This window comes from Caretta caretta, chromosome 8 (genome assembly GCF_965140235.1).
Source record: "Caretta caretta isolate rCarCar2 chromosome 8, rCarCar1.hap1, whole genome shotgun sequence".
NCBI lineage: Eukaryota > Metazoa > Chordata > Testudines > Cheloniidae > Caretta > Caretta caretta.
The window spans coordinates 45,384,432-45,403,483 of NC_134213.1; the positions used below are offsets into that span (position 1 = coordinate 45,384,432).

The 19,052-nt window shown below is 48.0% G+C and overlaps 1 protein-coding gene across 4 annotated transcripts in view; it reads left to right on the forward strand.

Moving 5' to 3' along the window:
• The window catches only part of FAM78B (family with sequence similarity 78 member B), a 31,077-nt gene extending 15,794 nt beyond the window's left edge, over positions 1 to 15,283 (forward strand). For all 4 annotated transcript variants that reach the window (XM_048861464.2, XM_048861468.2, XM_075131454.1 and 1 more), the window contains exon 2: positions 2,611 to 15,283. In XM_048861464.2, coding sequence (XP_048717421.1) covers positions 2,611 to 3,133 — 523 coding nt within the window. In that variant the 3' untranslated portion in view covers positions 3,134 to 15,283. The remainder of the gene's footprint in view (positions 1 to 2,610) is intronic.
• The last annotated feature ends 3,769 nt before the right edge of the window (positions 15,284 to 19,052 follow it).

The window sequence follows — 19,052 nt, forward strand, 5'->3', positions numbered from 1 at the left end:
GAACAAAGTATTGGTAAGACCTCATTTGGAGTACCCTGTACAGTTGTGATCACCCATGTTCTAGAAAGATGAATTCAGACTGGAACAAGTGCAGAGAAGAGCTACTAAGATGATCAGGGGAGCGGAGGGCTTGTCTTAGGGAGGAACTGGAAGAGCCTGGCTTGTTCAGCCTAGCAAACAGAAGGCTGAGAGGGGATCTGATTGCTCTATGTAACTACATCAGGGGGTAAATACCAGGGAGGGTGAAGAGCTATTTAAGCTAAAGGACAATATTGGCACAACTACAAATGGGTATAAACCAGCCATGAACGAATTCAGACTGGAAATGAGAAGGTGTCTAACTACCAGAGAGTGAGGTTCTGGAGCAGCCTCCCAATCAGAGTTAATTAGTTTTAGGAGAGAGCGGAACAGATTTTTGATTGTGGTTGTATGACAGGGTTGGTTGTGGTGGCAGGGAGCAAGGCTCAGAAGCCCTGGGGCTCGCTTCCAGTATGTGTCTTATATTTCTGAAGAGCATGCTTCAGGGTTTCAGCTGCCTACCTGCAGGGGTTAGGAAGGGATTCTCTCCCCCGTGCGACCCCCACCCCTACCCCCCCAGTATATTCAGGGGTGGGAGTTTTCGTTTATCATCTCCCTCTGAGCCGTCAGTGCTGCCATGACCAGATATGGGACACTGGGCGGGGAGGGCAGGGCTCTGAGGTGGCCCCGAGCATTCTCTGTCTCAGGTGCTTGGCTGGCTGGTTCTTTCTCACGTGTTCAGGGTCTAACTGATCACCATGTGTGGGGTTGGGAAGGAATTTCCCCCCAGGTCAGATTGGCAGCGACCTTGGGGGGGTTTCACCTTCCTTTCCAGCATGTGGGTTGCCTGCCAGGATTATCTGGGTCTATCTCACTTCCTCATTTCCCTGCTGTTGCGTGGCCCTCAGGTCCTGGTGCACCTCGGTCCCTCCTGTTTTATGCCTGTGGCACATAATACTCCGGTCTCCTGTGGGCTGTAATACTTTGGTCTCATTTTGGTTGTTGGATTTAGTGAGTGGTGCTGGGTGGGGATGGGTGGCCTGTGATATGCTGGAGGTCATACTAGGTCTGTGGTTCTCAACCGGTTTACCATTGTGGGTCACATATGGAGCTCTCTATGTGTTATGTGGACTGCATCCACACAATGTGTATATATACAACCTGTGTGGCCCTGAGGATATCACATAGGCTGCAGCTGTGTGCTGTTTGGGCTGCAGGTTGAGCACTACCGGACTAGGTGATCTGATGGCTCCTTCTGGCCTTGAAATCTGTGACTAACATGAATATTTGTGTGGCTAAATCTCACTAGTCGGCCTTGAAAACCTGAGCCTGACCGTCTCTGTCACCAGCATGCTGTGAGGAATTGGTCACTCATTTGAAAAGCAGGGTAGGATTTTTTGATCGAGATGCTAGATAAGTACTAGCTGGGATCTGACTGAGTTGTTCAGCTTGTCCTATGTTACCTAGAGTGTCCTGGGCAATTTTGATGATGCAGCAATGACTCATTCAGCAGGATCACAAGTACTAAATTGTTATCCTCTTATCTGTTTTCTTCTTCTCTCTCCAGCTAAGCATTTCATCCTGTGAGTGTTAGCGTGGAGCTTCTTGTCTTTAATAATGCCCCTGTAGACCAGGGTGGATAAAAATTAATGGCTTTTTTAAAAAATGGATTTTTTAATTTAAACTAAATACAGATTTATTTATAGAAATCTTATGTGAAATTATGACAGCATATGTTAAGGTCTAAATTTAATTGATTAAAATCAAATAAATTACATTTAAAAACATAAGCAGTATATGTTTACTGCCAAAATTTTCAAGAAAGTCAAATCACTGAATTGATAGAAATCACGGGCTAAGCACCTACAACCAGAAAATAGTGTATTCTGCAGGTGCAGAGAGAATGTTTTCTTCATTTCAGTGTATTTAACTAGTTTAGTTCAACGATTAGTTCATTCAGAGTTAAAAACCAGTAGGAAGATGAAAAAGCAGGAAAGCTTGTTTTCCTCTTCCAGTCTATTAATAAAAACTAGGTCTGAGAGGATGAGATCTGTCGGGATCTGATATCTTGAAGGACACAGTGATAGGAAACAATCAATTTCATTTACTAACTACAAATAATACTTCCTTGAGTTAATAAATCAGTTCTAAATGCAAACCTTGTTTTGATAAACTTTTTTTCATGTATATCCAACACATTTAAGGTAGTTTTATTTCACTAATTTAAAAAATTTAAATGCTATGGGTTTTTTGCATTTTTAATTGCATTCAAATTCCTGTCTCAACAGAATTTGACACTAAGCACAAAATTAATCATCTGGTAAATAAGAAATGCATTATCCACCATTTTCTAACATCATAAAAATGTAAAAAATAATCTGCATAAATGTAAGTTAAGCTGTATAATTGCAAAACAATTAAAATGTAGGAAAATCAAGGTTTCCTGCTTGCTGATTTAAATCATGATTAAAATCAGTGATTTTAAATTGCTTTGATTTAAATCAGCCCACCCTGCTGTAGACTACAGGAACTACCCAGTAGTTGTTGGTGCAGCTTCGTTTATAACCTGGTTCTTTCGTTTTCATTCCGTAGGTCCAGCTGGGAACTTCCTGACTTGCGAGAAGGGAGAGTAAAAGCCATCAGTGACTCTGATGGTGTGAGCTACCCCTGGTATGGGAACACTACGGAAACGGTGACCTTGGTTGGGCCCACTAACAAGGTCTCCCGGTTCTCAGTCAGTATGAATGACAATTTTTACCCCAGTGTGACGTGGGCTGTCCCTGTGAGTGACAGCAATGTACCATTGCTGACCAGGATTAAGAGGGATCAAAGCTTTACCACGTGGCTAGTAGCCATGAACATGACCACCAAGGAGAAGATCATCCTGCAGACTATAAAGTGGAGGATGCGCGTGGACATTGAAGTGGATCCCTTGCAGCTCCTGGGGCAGCGAGCACGACTAGTGGGAAGGACTCAGCAGGAGCAGCCCCGGATTCTGAGCCGAATGGAACCCATCCCACCAAACGCACTAGTGAAACCCAACGCCAACGATGCCCAGGTCCTCATGTGGAGACCCAAACGAGGCCAGCCTTTGGTAGTGATACCTCCCAAGTAGATGGTGTGTGGGTGTGCGTGCTTGAGGACTTCATTCCTGTTGGTATGGTGCAAATGAACTGGATTTCTGAGCCAAAGCAGACCTCTGGTGAATGGAAATAGAGTTCCTCCTTATTCAGAAAGAATATGGTACCTGGTAGTGGCCAAAGCTATGTCACAGAAGAGGAATTGCACAGCTGGTGGACTTCCAATGACATACCTGGGAGATTCTGTACTTCCAGGTTATTTTGGCTGGAAGAGGCTTTCTTACCTGAATAACTCGTATTCCCTTGCCATAACATGCAAGGAATGAGAATATGATTAAACAGTGCCTGTGGCAAATGCTGCTTCCCAACCAATTAGATGTAGAAATGGAGACCATGCACACCAGACATTCATGGTCTTCCAGTTCGATCCTGCTGTCTGACCGATGGGGTGGGGTGTTACCACGTTTTTATACCTATGCAGTTTTGATTGATAATCAAATGATCACCTTGCTCATTGGAACTAAAAGAATGTTTACAAGGGGGGGAGGGGGAATAACAACCCATGCCATCCGTTCCACTTAGCTACAGGCCAGTTCTGAGTCCACAGGGAACTGTCCAAGGTGCTGAACTGAAGGACAATGTGAACTACCTTCCTCTTCCCAAGAATAATTTCTTCAAGCTGATTGAATTAGGACATTTTGCATGCATCTCAGTGTGTTTCGAGTAGTTGTGAATGTAGGAGCTGCCATAGTTCTTTCCATCCTTTGAGTGAAGTCCAAGGGAAATCTAGATGTAATTTAGTTCTAAGATACACTAATCTTTCCTGGCCATCCAATTCCCTCTCCCCCAAGCCCTTCTTTTAAAGAAGCAAAAATAATTCTCAGTCAAATGACAAATTATGAGCAATGTCTGTTCACCCAGCAAAGGGAGAACCAGGGAGATGTTGACTGTGTTTGCATGATATCCGAAAGACTTGGACGTACTCCAGGATTCAAACACTTCCTTCACGTACATGAGTCCATTGCAAGAAGCTGGATTTCTTGCTCGTTTTCCACGTGAATAGCTGTTCATGTGGAAAGCCTCACCCTAACCGCCTACAGAGCAGCGCAACTAAAGATCTGCGCACAGTGTGCTTCCAGGCCCCAGGACCTGCCTTTGGCGCTAGGATATGGGGACTGCCTGCGTGTCCGTTTGCTGGGGCAAAGGGAAGCATTTGCACCAGCTTCAAGGGGAAGGGGTAGTTGTTCATGAAAACTCCTCAGAGGTTTCCCCTCCCACAGCGACAAAACAGTAGCTTCCGTGAAGGATGGTTAGATGTGCACGTCTCTGAGTGGAATGCTCCTCTAGCCAGGCACGAGCGCATGGCTGAATCCATCCGGGGGAGGTGGGAGGCTGTTCTCTTTGGCAATAAGCCTGAGCTTCACTCTCTGATGAGGACGTTTGGGGGGATAACATGATCTTTGCTTTTTAAGGGCCATTACCACCGGGAGGTTCTTTGGCCCCTGGCTCAATGGCATCCCAATTGGTTGCTGTGAAGGTGATTGGTGATGTCATGACTGGAGTGGGAAGAAATGCTTGGGTCATAAACTCATGGAGTTTCCTACTCGTTCTTCCTCTGGGGGTGTGATGCGCCTCTCCTCTCCCTATCCTTGCCCCGCAGCGTGTTCACCATATTAGCCTGTCTTGGAGGATATGCAGAAGACAAAGAGTGTCTGCATTCCTGCTGGCCCCTGGACAGCAGTGCTGCCTCCATGGTGGCTGCCCCAGGAACACCTTGTCAGGGAGGGGCCATAGCTTAGAGGGGGAGCCGTGCAAGGGATTACAGTCATAACTTGTGCTGTTTTCCCCCATGCACAGTGACTGGCTCTTTTATCTGGCCCCTCCAGTGTAGGGGAGCTGGTGAGTGGAGGTGTTCCAGCAAGGAACAGAAGTAGCAGTGCTCCCACCTTCTGGGCACAGATGCAGAGGGTAGGGAAGAAGACGCAAAGCATTAAAAACAAAGCTGCTCGTTTCCCCATCTCAGTCACCAGGAAGCAAAACAAGAGAAATGCAGAAAATGTGTGGTTTATAAACCGAATGTGCGTTACCATTTTAAGGCATCGCTAACTACTCAGCCCAGTGTGACTAAGAGGTGATCTATAGCATCTTTACCCAGCTACTAATTTAAAGGATATCTCTGCAGGATGTCCAGAGACTCCCTTAGTATTGACTCCAATCCAGAGGAACTCTATCGAGTCCTAGATATTGTGAAATGATACTGATTTCATTCTTCTTGGAAACGGCTGTATCTGCCCTTCCAGCATGAGCCCAGTGACTTCTTGAAACCTTGGATTATTGCTCTGAAAAGCAGTTTCTCTCTCTATTACCAAGAGATTAAGTTTCTGTTGTTATGTGAATTTAGGCTTCTGAGCAAAGAAACCACTCATAATAACTCCATGGTTCAAAGATCCCCATTATGCCTGCCTTCATTCAGAGCATATCCTACTGGGCACCATTCGTGTGCTGTGGGTGTTAGTGTACATTGGTGGTAGGTTCTCCTGACAGTTTTGCAGAAAACTCTTGTTACAGTATTAGCTCTGCTTTTCTGAGCTTGATTTTTAAGCCGATTTCAGTAGTGATTTCACTGCTTTGAAATCCAGGGCTCCACTCTCCTTTTGATGGAGTTGATGTTCTGTCACATTTTCCCCACTTTGCTTATGAGCCTCATGCTTTTTGCATAGCAGGGATCATACAGGATCTCCATAGGAGCACTTGGGTGTCTGGTATGTTCAGGGTTTCTGTGGTGTCTGTGCAGGCTAAGCCCCATTCGAGATCACTGGGAACCGTACCTGCCCAGTGACGCCAGGGTCTTTTGAGCAAACCTCTCTGGAATTTGATTCTTATGACCAGGGTACAGAGTAGCTACTGAGGACCCACAGAGGAGATGAAGCGAGTGCGAGCTGAAATCTGTTCAGGAGGCTTCTTCTTCACCCCAGGAAAGGTCTCTTTGTGCTATGTCCCCCTGCCCTGGGCTCCTTGGCCATCAGCAGACCTGCTCTGGATGGAGTCAGTGGAGAGAGCGCTGCAATGTCATGCATCCATTAATACCATCCCAGTCAGCCTTTATTCACATGGAGTCACGAGCTTGCTTCAGCTGCCCTGCATCCCTGTGGCTCTGGTGTACCTCCTACAGCCTATCCCCATCTCTGGGTGGTGCACCAGCAGCCTTTCTCTTCCCATCCCTTGGTAGCACCTGCAGATGCACAGGACTGCTAGGCTTCCACAGGGTGAGTTTGAGAACTCCATGCTCTCACCAGTTTGTGGGCCCCCAGAGGCCATGCCTGTGCTTGTCTGCTCAGGGCAGATCCTTCAAAACTTCTGAACATGGATGTGCTGAATTTTCCCCAGACCTTCAGCCCTCCGGTGCGGCTTCCGGACAGTTGGGGTGCATGACACTGTGCCCTTAAAACTGGCATGGAGAAGTAGGTTGTTTTCCAAGCTCGACCCCACACCTCTTATATGCAGCCAGTAGACTCGGGTCTTACCCCTCACACCACTCTAGACCAAAAATCCCATGTTCTTGTCTCTCCCTTTATTATTCTCAGTAATATTTGGTGTTAGTTATTGATTTCTTATCTTTTTGGACACCAGGAATGTTGAAATTCAAACTTAGACCAACATTTTCAGCTGTGGTGGCCTAGTTTACAGCATCTGAAATCAGCCTACTTATTTAGGTGCCTAAATATGGAGGTAGCTGGCTGAAATTTTTCATACAAAAGTTTTTCAGGGAAAAATTGCCAATTTTTCCATGTAAAGTTTCATCAAAAAAAGCCATGATCAAAATTTTCCATTTTTTGACATTTTCTGTCTTATTTACATTTTAATTGGAAATGTTATCAAAATATTTTTTAAATCATTGTTGACATTTAAAATGTAGTTTTTGGAACATGGAAAATTTTCAAACCAATTTTGGTTAAAAACAAACAAAAAAACCCAAAACTCAAATGTTGAGAAAAATGGAAATGGGATGTGTTTCTAACTCTGTGAAGTGGAAACAATGCCAGCATTTTTCACAAAATAACGCTCCCATTTCTCAGCCAGTTCTAGTTTCTAAGTTTGGAAAATTTTGGCCTGAGGTTGTAAGATTTGGGGCCAGAGTCTCAGCTGTTGTAAAGGTATTTGTCATTGGAGCTACTTCTGCTTGGTCCCGCTCCTGAATCCCTTCTCATTCCAAACTCTCTCAATTGTACAGATTTTGCTCTGTCCCTCATTTTGGGCTTCCTGCCCAATCATTTTAAAGTTCATGTTCTGCATTTTGGTCTGGAAGATTGAGACTGGAACCGCAATTTGGGCAACCGCTGCTCCCCATTTTAAGGAGAAACCCACAATACCAGTCAGCTTCTCAGAACTGCTAAAAGGCCTGAGGAATGCAATCACTAATGAAATCAGTGTTGTTGGAGTGGATTTAAAATGCAAGCCTTTCGAGGAATTCTGGGAGAACAGTAGTTGCACGGCTGGAATCTGACAGCTGTGAGATTTGGAATCTGTTGTTCCCAAGCTAACATCCCAAACACAAAAGCTGGGAGGTGAAGTTGGTTACAGCCGTCACTTGTGGAGATGACTTTGCCCAGCATATGTGAGAACAGAAATAGAGGGAGAGGGGCCAGTGAGGCATTTTGATCTTGCTGCGGTTGCACGGGCTTATTGAAATGGAACAAAACCAATGCCAGACTCTGTGCTCAGTGCACAGAGATGTGAATACACCTGCACCTCTGAACTAAAAAGATCGTTAATCAAAGTCATGGGAGCAGCTGAAATACCACATTCGTCAAGAGCTTTCTTGGATAGGAAAGGAAGGGGTTTGAGGAGGGGGTTGGACTAGATGACCTTCTGAGGTCCCTTCCAACCCTGATATTCTGTGAATCTATGATTGAAAGGAAGGAAGTTAGTTAGCTTAGAGAGATGCTGTTAATTTCACTGCAGGAGCATTAGTGCCCATAGGTTCTTCAGGTTCTGTAGGCCCCACTGAGCCTGTGCCTTGGTGGAAAATCTCCTGTTAAAAGGCAAGTTTTCACGAGAGCTGAGCACCCTCACAGCTCCTCTTATGCTCAGTTGCATTTGCATGTGGGGGACTTTCCACTGTTCCTAACAGGAGCTGCTGGATGATCTGGAGCATTGGCTCCCAAACGTTTTAGTATGGTGGTTCCCTGACAGATATGTTAAGGCTTGATGGCGCCCTGCCAGCAAAGACCGTTTTTTTTCCCAACTCAGGACATTAGAGTTAGGATGGTTTTGTGACTTTCTTCAATTCTATACAGTTTATTAATGATATAATCAGATGTAATCTGAGGGTTTAAAACCATAACTAGAAAATACAGCTTTTGGGGTGTGTTGGGACACAGTCTGGGCTTGTTGTGAGAAGAGCAGGCCTGTTTCGAATGGCAGAGCTGCACACTGTTTGGTTGAATCTCTGATAGCACCGGACGTAAGTTGTTTTTGAAGTTTGGGTTTCACAGGAGCCATTGCTGGAAACCCTGGCTCTGAGATCCCTGGAAGTGAATGGAAGTAGCACTTTCAGAGTTTCAGCACTGAGTTCTTCATACTCTCCTTTAACAGAGATTCAGGATTCCTGGCTTGTTAGATTTGAAAACTTGTTCTTCGGTGTGTGATCAGTTGACAGTTTTAAGATACACCTATCTCTCTATCAACCCTCTTCCCCTCTCTGCTGCTACCAGCACTGGAGGCCTCCCTCTGCACCAGCAGGGCCTCTCAGCTGAGAGACTTCCAGCTGCCTGCTTCCCCAGCAAGGAGTCTCAGCTGAAGGCCCGTTGGCAGAGTGGAGGCCACAGAGAGGCCACCAGCAGCAGCATAAGACACAGACCCATTAATAGAACACTGGTGATTTTTAAGCCTAGCTTAATAGTCTTTTAATTAGAAAAAAACTGGCTTAGCAATTACATTTTTGCCCAGACATTCATGGCTCCACCGTGAACCCTTTGTAGCTCCTCAAAGGATCCCCAACTCACAACTTGGGAAGCACTGGTCTGGAAAACATGGGCCCAGTGTGGGTGCTTGGCCCATGTGTTAGGAGCACTTGTGTCTGAATGGCTGAGTTTGAGGTTGGCATCTGGTTTACATTGCCCAACCCTAGTTCTCCATTTACTCTGCTCCTGCTAATCCCTGGGCTTGTTTAGGGTTGCCTGGTGGAGCAGATCTGGGTGCTGTCAGATAGCTTAGGAAAAGCCCTGTGGGGAATATGGCTAGTGATTGGTGCTTGGTTCTTAGCTCTTTTCAGGAAGGGGCCTTGTGAAGAAAAAAGTTCCTGAGCATTCTCTGTTTGGGAGAGGCAGCCTCTCCTAGCTGGGCTCCCCATTAGCCATCGAGCCATGCCCACCGCTCCTCTTCTGAGTCAGCCGCTATCGTTTAGCATTGTAGCTGCAGAGAACGATCATGGCCAGATACAGTCTACAGCTGGAATCTCTGCTGCTCCTAGGGTTTGAAGACACTTCAGCACTTGCCATACTGAAAACACAGAGGGATAAGCCCTGTCCCCATTGAACTCCATGGGAGTTTTGGCAATTGACTTTGATGGAGCCAGGATTTCACCCTAAAACTTTAATGGTCGCAGGTCCCCCACTAAGCCTGGTCCCACAAGAGTGGTGTAAGGGAGCAGAAGTCTTGCCCTGGTATGGGGAAGAGAATGCTGATTGATTCTATTAACTTATTTATTCAGCTACTTATTTTTTAGAGTGGGTTTTCCCTGAGCTTCTAGTATACATGTCAATTAAGGACAGCAAGCTCCCGTTGAAATGAGCACAACTGCACAGGGTCTCGACTGTAGAATCTAGGAGAGAGACTGAAGCATGGTCTACATTGCGGAGTTAGGTTGAAGTGAGGCAGCTTATGTCAACCTAATTATGTCAGTGTCAACACTACACCCTTGCTCCCAGCGATGTAAGTGCTCTACCACACTGACATAGTACCTCCAGCTCTACGAGAGGTGCAGGACTTATGTCGGTGTAGTTCGGGTGACACAGTGTCCGTGTAGACATTGTGTTACTTAAGTCCGCTGTTGGCTGTCATTCTTGTCAATTTCACAGCTCCTGGGCTCACAGCTGGAGCCCCCTGCCCTGCACTCTGGAGTGACTGCAGCAGCTGTGGGCCCCTTGCTGGACTCAATTTCACAACTTGGAGCCTACCAGCCTTTCTTGTCAATTTCACAGCTTCAGCTGTGAGCCCTGCTGCTGCTCTGAGCCTGAGGCAGCCATGAAATTGACAAGAAAGGCTCCCTGCTGTGAACCCGGTGCCAGGCTCACAGCTCAGGCTGTCACCTCAGGGTGGGTGGGGGGCTCCAGCTGTGAGCCCAGCTGCTGCCTGGGCTCTCCGCTCCCTGTTCTCCAGCTGGGCTTCCAGGTCCCCAGTGTGGAGCTCCACGCAGAGCTGAGAGCCTGGGCTCTCAGCCCACCAGACTGCCCCTCTTAAGTAGGTGCATGCACTCCTGATGAGGGCGCGCACCACCAACTGGAGGGTAGCATGGACATGAAAAACCGCAGTAATTACCATTGTGGCTGTAAGTTGACCTAAGCTAGGTTGAGTTAACTGTGTAGTGTAGACAAACCCTGATTCCCAATGCTGTGTGTCTAGCTTTAAAGTCCCACGAGACATCACCCCATTCAGTAGGAAAAGTATCAGTACCTTGACTGAGCAGGGCAAAAGGCCGCCTTTTCCATTTCCTTCTCTGCAAGCAAGGGAGGAATCTGGAGGACTTTCCACTCCCATTGTAGCACATTGGGGGAACTGGAAACAGATGTTGGTGTTCATAGACCTGCGTGAATGCTGCAGTGTCCACTCTGCAAGGAGTTACAGCTGCAAACTGTGGTGCTCTCACTTTGCCACTTTATGTATAATTCCCTTCCCCATCCTAAAGACCTGATGCTTTCCCATTTTTGATTAATGGATTTTATTGTTTAATTACATTTGATTGATTGGCCCTGTCAGACATTCCCAGGGTATATTTACATAGTGAAGCATAATTACTTAACCTCTGATTTGCTGGGTTGTGGGGATCCATGTAGCTCCATTGACATCAGTGGCATTGGCTAACTTATACCAACTGGGGATCTGCCCCATGGCGATTCTCATTCCCCAGGCTCCGCCCCCTCGCCCCCCCCCCCCCCCCCCCGAGTCATTTTGCTCTGGTTTCCTAAAATGTAAAGGGCAGCGAGTCAATAAGTGGCTGTTTTTTTGGTTAACTTTAATGTTTATGAAAATCAGAACTGAACTGTCCAGATACAGGTACAATGTCAGTGTCCCCTACGCTCTGCTCCTCAGCTGTACCTCAGTCCTGACCTGAACCACTCCTTTCTGGCCCAATACTGGCGACCACCCCCCTAGCGTATCACCACTACTGCTTTCTAACCTGCTAGGCCCCGGCCTGTTCCCTCCGTAGGCCTTTCCAAAGCAGCCGTGCCCAGTCGTGAGTAATTTTGTGGTATGATGTGGACAAACGTCCATTGCGCACCAAGAGTTGAGGTCCAGCACCATAGCTTTGCTTGTGACCAAAGACTCATTTGAAACCAGGTCTCCAGGGGAGGGAGTCTGGTGCAGCAGCTCCCTGTATCACGGTGGCTTCTGTTTGGTCTCTGCTAAGTAGGAAGATTTATGCAATATTTGGGAGGAACCAGTCTTCAGAGAGTGGGCTAAGGAGTATACACATCTGCCATCCATTAAACATTATAATTAAGGCTAAGATTTAGTCATGGGCACTTTTAGTAAAAGTCATGGGCAATAAACAAAAACTCATGGCCCCCTGACCTGTCCATGACTTGTACTATACCCCTGACTAAATCTTTGGTGTTCTGGAGGGGGGTCTCTGGGGCACCTGCTGGTGCTGAGGGGAGGCTCCAGGGCCCCCCCGGGAGCGGGGCAGCCCAGGACCACGTCAGCCACAGCTGGTGGGGTGTGGTCTGGGACCACTGCCGCTGGTGGGGGACAGCCCGGTACCACCGCACTGCTGCTGGCGGGGGCCTGTGACCACTGCGCTACTGCTGGCAAGGGGCGGCCCAGGACTGCCACTGTTGCGGGGGCAGTGCAGCTGGCCCTTGGGCTGCCTGAGGTCCTCGGGCGGCTTGGGGTCAGGTGCACCTGCCGGCTGCAGAAGTCATGGAGATCCCAGAAAGTCATGGCATCCGTGACTTCCATGCCTGCCGTGACAGACTCACAGCCTTAATTATAATTACTGAGACCCTTAAAGAGAAGTACCAACCCCCATCCCTGGAAGCTTTTGTTTTCACTTGAAACTCTGAGTATTCCAGAGCTCTGCACATCCATCAGGAAAAGTGCTTCTCCAGGGAGCCCCTCACCTAGGGAAATTAGGGGAAAATGGCAGCTTTCATTATGATGCCCTTTGTGGAAAACGGACCTTTCTTATAAAAGGATTTTGAAAAGCTTATGAAAGTTTTGCACTAAGCCACTACAGTAAAGCTTAATAGAGAACTGAGGTCACAGGCAGAGAGTGAAATACCTTTTTCACTGGGCTTTACACACCAACTTTGTGAGAGTTTGTGCATGGCACAAATGGAACCTGTGTAAGCAATAATGCATGTCATACCAGACCCCTCAGACTCTCAGTGCGTTGTGAGGTTGCAAGTGTTTGGCATGACTGCACCTGCTGGAGTTCTTGTGAAATAGGTTAATGGCTAGATCCTGTTTCTGCCTAATCATGTCTTCATCAGCCAATCATCTTGCTCTTTTAGAACAGCTTTCTGGGTTAAGGCCAAGGACGGGGACTTGAGAAACCTGGGATTTGTTCCCAACTCAGTGCCAAGTCGCTTAATTTTCCTTAGTTTCCCCATTTGCAGTAGGGGGATAATGGTATTCCCGGGGCTTGTAGGGCTACATTGTGAGAATAAATTCATTTGTACGGTGCTGTTTTGAATTCCATGGATGGAAGATGCTTTGCAAGTGCAAAATGTTAGGATAATAACCATTTTATTGATATGTTCATGTATGGTTCTCTATCATTGGTTTTTCTATCGTGCCCATCACCATGGTATCTAAGCATCACACAACAAAAATATTAAAGCAAACGAGCAGGTTGCAGGGAGCTATCCAGCTACCAAGGGATCCAAATTCGTGACAACAAACAGCTACACAATTCATACAATACCCCTGAGCAGATTAGAGAATATTTATGTGGTGCAATCCAGCCCCTCCTGCATCTCATCTCATCTCATCTCAAGCGGAGAAGCTTCCTGCTTTCTCATTGTCTTGAGCCGAACAGTGTATACAGAACCATTGCAGATTCATTTTTCAAGTGCATGTGAGTGCATCTGTGTTGCACGTTTGGGATGAGGGATACTCGATAGTTTGTCTCAGCAGACATGCTGGGTGGACATAAGGTTGGGTTTGATATAGATATCACGCTTTATGCATGGTCAGACACTTTAGACTGGCTGCTAGCACGGCTCTGCCTTTTACTTCAGATATCTTTGAAATCCCGTTGGGGGAATATCATTTTCTTTTCACTCAGCAGAGAAGAGCTGGATTCTCGCTGAGATCTCTCAGGTGGGCTTTATTACAATACAGTTGAAGAACCAGATCAGAATGGGCATGAGATACGTATAGTTAGATGATTACTAAGTTCCTGATCCAGAGCCCGTTGAAGTCAGTGGGGGGGTCTTTCCATTGACTTCAGTGGGATGTACATTGGGCCCTAAGCAGTGAGCATGCATGGAGGCATGGGCTGAAGTCAGCAAAGCCCCCAGAGGTGGAATATTACCAGATCAGAGCATTTCCTGTTGGAAACTTTGTTTCCTTCCTCTACTGCCCATTCTTGTAGCCAGCATCTCATATCTCAGGGAAGGATGGGGGGATCCAGTTCTCATAAATAGGAACCTGCAAACTTCCTCCCATTGCTAGAACCAAACCGGAATGCCGGGACTTTTGGAAGGGTCTCAGATGTTGGGTTACCTTCCCTCCTCTCTGACATTTCATGTTCACAGCCGTGCCTCTGCTTCACTGAGTTCCGCTGGCTGCATCAGTTATGCCCCCCAAAGCTACTCTCTCAGCAGGCTCACCAGCTAGAAGCAAGAGGAGCTGTAAACCTCACAAGAGAATCTGTTCTCATGAAATGTCCAGGCAGATTTTGCCGACCTAGGGTGGGGGATTAGAAGAAGCATCTGATTCAGCCATCACCAACCAAATGCAACATGCCTGCCTGAGACCATTTTGAGTCGCACTGTGGCAGCTGTGCACCCTAAATCCTTTGACACTATGCACAAGGTATTGCCTTTACGCTCTAGAGGAGTTTTCATAAACAGTGTGCGCGTGTGTGTTCTGTAATGTCGGGATATATATTTGTGGGTGTGTCTCACACAGCAAAACCCTCGTGTAGGAGTGCACTTGCTTTCTGAAAAGCAAACCAACCTTTTGCCAGAATTGCATTTGAAACAATTTGGGACTTTCCAGTGTAACTGTAAGCTGCTTCCACTTTATGTATTGTTTGTATGTATGTATATGTATTTTATTTATTTATTTATTTATTTATTTGCATTTTACTTTTGTAAACCACCAGCCCATTGAAAAGCCTCTGGGCCCTGTGTGAGTTTGGGCGGGGGGGGGGGGGAACAACCCTTCTTTTAGGGAAAATATGTGTTTGGCTGCAGTCGACAGCAATCCAGACACACTTGCCCAGAGCGTTACCCAATTCCCACACCCTTAGCATTGACTTCACCTGGCCCCAATCTTTCCTGTACAACATGGTAAAACACGGTGAACAAAAATCATGTAAACCCCAATGCAAAATAAGACCCCAGGACCCTTTTTCTAGAAACCTGGGAGCAGTTGGCTATTCTGATCCTTCCCCCATTTCCACTTATTTGTTTATTGCCTGTGTCTTCCTTTGTTGTTTTTTTTTTCTTTTTGACTCATGCTGTATTTGAGTCAAAGTTGCCAATTTCCGGAGATGATGAGAAGAGCAGGAGCATGTGGGTGTTACTTTGGAGAAAAGAAAAAAAAATCGGGTATTCTGCTGCCGCGGTGGGAAAATCAGAAGGAAGAAAAGATGAAAGCTGGTTTTGCAGAGTGCCTTAAACAAAAATGACTTTAATGAGTAGGGGGTTCTGACTCTTCTGTCTTTGGATGTTGTTAAAAACTCAAACAGATGTTGCATTTCGCTTCTCTGGGATTAAACAAACAGTTCAGTATGTGTTTGAAAAAAGTGTCCTCTTTGAGTGTTTGTGAGTTTTCTTAAAGGTGTGGTACCATGTGCCTCTTGGAGTGAACTATACAACGGCAGCAGATGCAAGGAAAATATCCATCTTTAAATAAACTCCTGTGTGGTCTGAGAAGAGAGAACTGTGGCGATCAGCAAGGAGCCAACCTAAGGGTGCATCTCATTTAGCTTTGTGAAATGTCCTTGGTTGGCTTTGCATGTCCCAACCATTAGGTGTCTCCATTTTATCCCATCTCCCAGCACACGGTTGATGGTCTAAACAGCGGTTGGTTTGCAAGGCTTTCTGTTGGGGAGTTTGATCTTGCAAGACCTAATTCAAACCATACATGGCTTGCATTCAGCTCCTGTTTTAGCCAAAACCTGAAAGTTCAGGTACCAAAGGGCTTCAGATGCCATGTTCTGGTTTTAGTCCATCTCTCATGGCTAATATGGGGCTCTGTCCCTGTCTCTTGGTTGGTTACATTAAGGGGGTTGGTTACTGAGTTACATCTTTTTCTGAAACAGGACTAGAAAGAAGAGTCTCTTCGAGCTGAGGTCCTCAAAGTGGCTGCAAATTCAAGGAGGGGCTTTGTGAATGTAGGTCCCACTTTGGCAAAAACACTTCCACACATGCTTCAGTGTATGCATGTGTGTAGTCCCACTGCAGTCAATGTGACTACTCATACTTAACGTTAGCCAGGTGCTTAAGTTCTTTGCTGAATCAGGACCAAATCCTGAGACCTTATTCCTTGGCAAATGGTTGTGGAATTGTGCTGAAGCTCTCGAGGACCAGAATTGACTGGGAGGGTCTCAGTTGCAGGCCCTGATGGACAGCCCTCCTTATACTTTTCTGTACCTCCTCAGGGAACTCACTGCTCCTAGACTCCTGCCATAGGCTATTGGAGGCAGTGCTAGGATGGACTCATAGACTCATAAGGTATGTCCATACTATGAAATCAGGTCAAATTTATAGAAGTCGGTTTTGTAGAAAGCGTTTTTATACAGTCGATTGTGTGTGTCCCCACACAAATGCTCTAAGTGCATGTAGTCGGCGGAGTGTGTCCACAGTACTGAGGCAACCGTCGACTTCTGGAGCATTGCACGGTGGGTAGTTCCCACAGTCTCTGCCGCCCATTTGAATTCTGGGTAGAAATCCCAGTGCCTGATGGGGCTAAAACATTGTCACGGATGGTTCTGGGTATATATTGTCAGGCCCCCCTTCTCTCCCTCCTTCCATGAAAGCAAGGGCAGACAATCGTTTTGTGCCTTTTTTCTTGAGTTACCTGTGCAGACGCCATACCACGGCAAGCATGGAGCCCGCTCACCTAACCGTCACCGTATGTCTCCTGGGTGCTGGCAGACGCGGTACTGCATTGCTACAAAGAAGCAGTTCATTGCCTTTTGGCAGTAGACAGTGCAGTATGACTGGTAGCTGTCATCGATGTAGTCCTGGATGCTCTTTTAACCGACCTCAATGAGGTCAGGGGCGCCTGAGTAAACATGGGAATGACTCAGCCAGGTCATTTCCCTTTTAAGTTTCGTCTCATGGCGATTGAGTCCTACCACCAGTGCACTGTCTTTTAATCAGCAGATGATGATGGCCAGCAGTCACACTGCACCGTCTTCTGCCGAGCACCCAGGAGATGACGATGGCCAGCAGTCATACTGCACCGTCTTCTGCCGAGCACCCAGGAGATGACGATGGCCAGCAGTCCTACTGCACCGTCTTCTGCCGAGCACCCAGGAGATGACGATGGCCAGCAGTCCTACTGCACCGTCTTCTGCCGAGCACCCAGGAGATGACGATGGCCAGCAGTCACACTGCACCGTCTTCTGCCGAGCACCCAGGAGATGACGATGGCCAGCAGTCCTACTGCACCGTCTTCTGCCGAGCACCCAGGAGATGACGATGGCCAGCAGTCACACTGCACCGTCTTCTGCCGAGCACCCAGGAGATGACGATGGCCAGCAGTCACACTGCACCGTCTTCTGCCGAGCACCCAGGAGATGACGATGGCCAGCAGTCCTACTGCACCGTCTTCTGCCGAGCACCCAGGAGATGACGATGGCCAGCAGTCCTACTGCACCGTCTTCTGCCGAGCACCCAGGAGATGACGATGGCCAGCAGTCCTACTGCACCGTCTTCTGCCGAGCACCCAGGAGATGACGATGGCCAGCAGTCCTACTGCACCGTCTTCTGCCGAGCACCCAGGAGATGACGATGGCCAGCAGTCCTACTGCACCGTCTTCTGCCGAGCACCCAGGAGATGACGATGGCCAGCAGTCCTACTGCACCGTCTTCTGCCGAGCACCCAGGAGATGACGATGGCCAGCAGTCCTACTGCACCGTCTTCTGCCGAGCACCCAGGAGATGACGATGGCCAGCAGTCCTACTGCACCGTCTTCTGCCGAGCACCCAGGAGATGACGATGGCCAGCAGTCCTACTGCACCGTCTTCTGCCGAGCACCCAGGAGATGACGATGGCCAGCAGTCACACTGCACCGTCTTCTGCCGAGCACCCAGGAGATGACGATGGCCAGCAGTCCTACTGCACCGTCTTCTGCCGAGCACCCAGGAGATGACGATGGCCAGCAGTCCTACTGCACCGTCTTCTGCCGAGCACCCAGGAGATGACGATGGCCAGCAGTCCTACTGCACCGTCTTCTGCCGAGCACCCAGGAGATGACGATGGCCAGCAGTCACACTGCACCGTCTTCTGCCGAGCACCCAGGAGATGACGATGGCCAGCAGTCCTACTGCACCGTCTTCTGCCGAGCACCCAGGAGATGACGATGGCCAGCAGTCACACTGCACCGTCTTCTGCCGAGCACCCAGGAGATGACGATGGCCAGCAGTCACACTGCACCGTCTTCTGCCGAGCACCCAGGAGATGACGATGGCCAGCAGTCACACTGCACCGTCTTCTGCCGAGCACCCAGGAGATGACGATGGCCAGCAGTCACACTGCACCGTCTTCTGCCGAGCACCCAGGAGATGACGATGGCCAGCAGTCACACTGCACCGTCTTCTGCCGAGCACCCAGGAGATGACGATGGCCAGCAGTCACACTGCACCGTCTTCTGCCGAGCACCCAGGAGATGACGATGGCCAGCAGTCACACTGCACCGTCTTCTGCCGAGCACCCAGGAGATGACGATGGCTAGCAGTCACACTGCACCGTCTTCTGCCGAGCACCCAGGAGATGACGATGGCCAGCAGTCACACTGCACCGTCTTCTGCCGAGCACCCAGGAGATGACGATGGCCAGCAGTCATCCTGCACAGTCTGCTGCCAGCAAGATGCATAAAGATAGATGAAGTGGCTCAAAACAAGAAATAGACTAGATTCGGTTTTGTATTCATTTTCTTCTCCCTCCCTCCATGAAATCAACGGCCTGCTAAACCCAGTTTTGAGTTCTATCCTTGAGGGGGCCATTCAGTTTCTCGCAAAGCCACCCCCTTTGTTGATTTTAATTCCCTGTAAGCCAACCCTGTAAGCCATGTTGTCAGTCGCCCCTCCCTCCATCAGGGCAACGGCAGACAATCTCTCAAAGCACAGGCCCTGGCAATGTGGGCATCATAGTGCTAATGGGGCAGGTTCATGCAGTGGAACGCCAATTCTGGGCTCGGGAAACAAGCACAGACTGGCGGGACTGCACAGTGTTGCAGGTTTGGGACGATTCCCAGTGGCTGCGAAACTGTCGCATGTGTAAGGGCACTTTCATGGAGCTTTGTGACTTGCTTTCCCCTGCCCTGAGGTG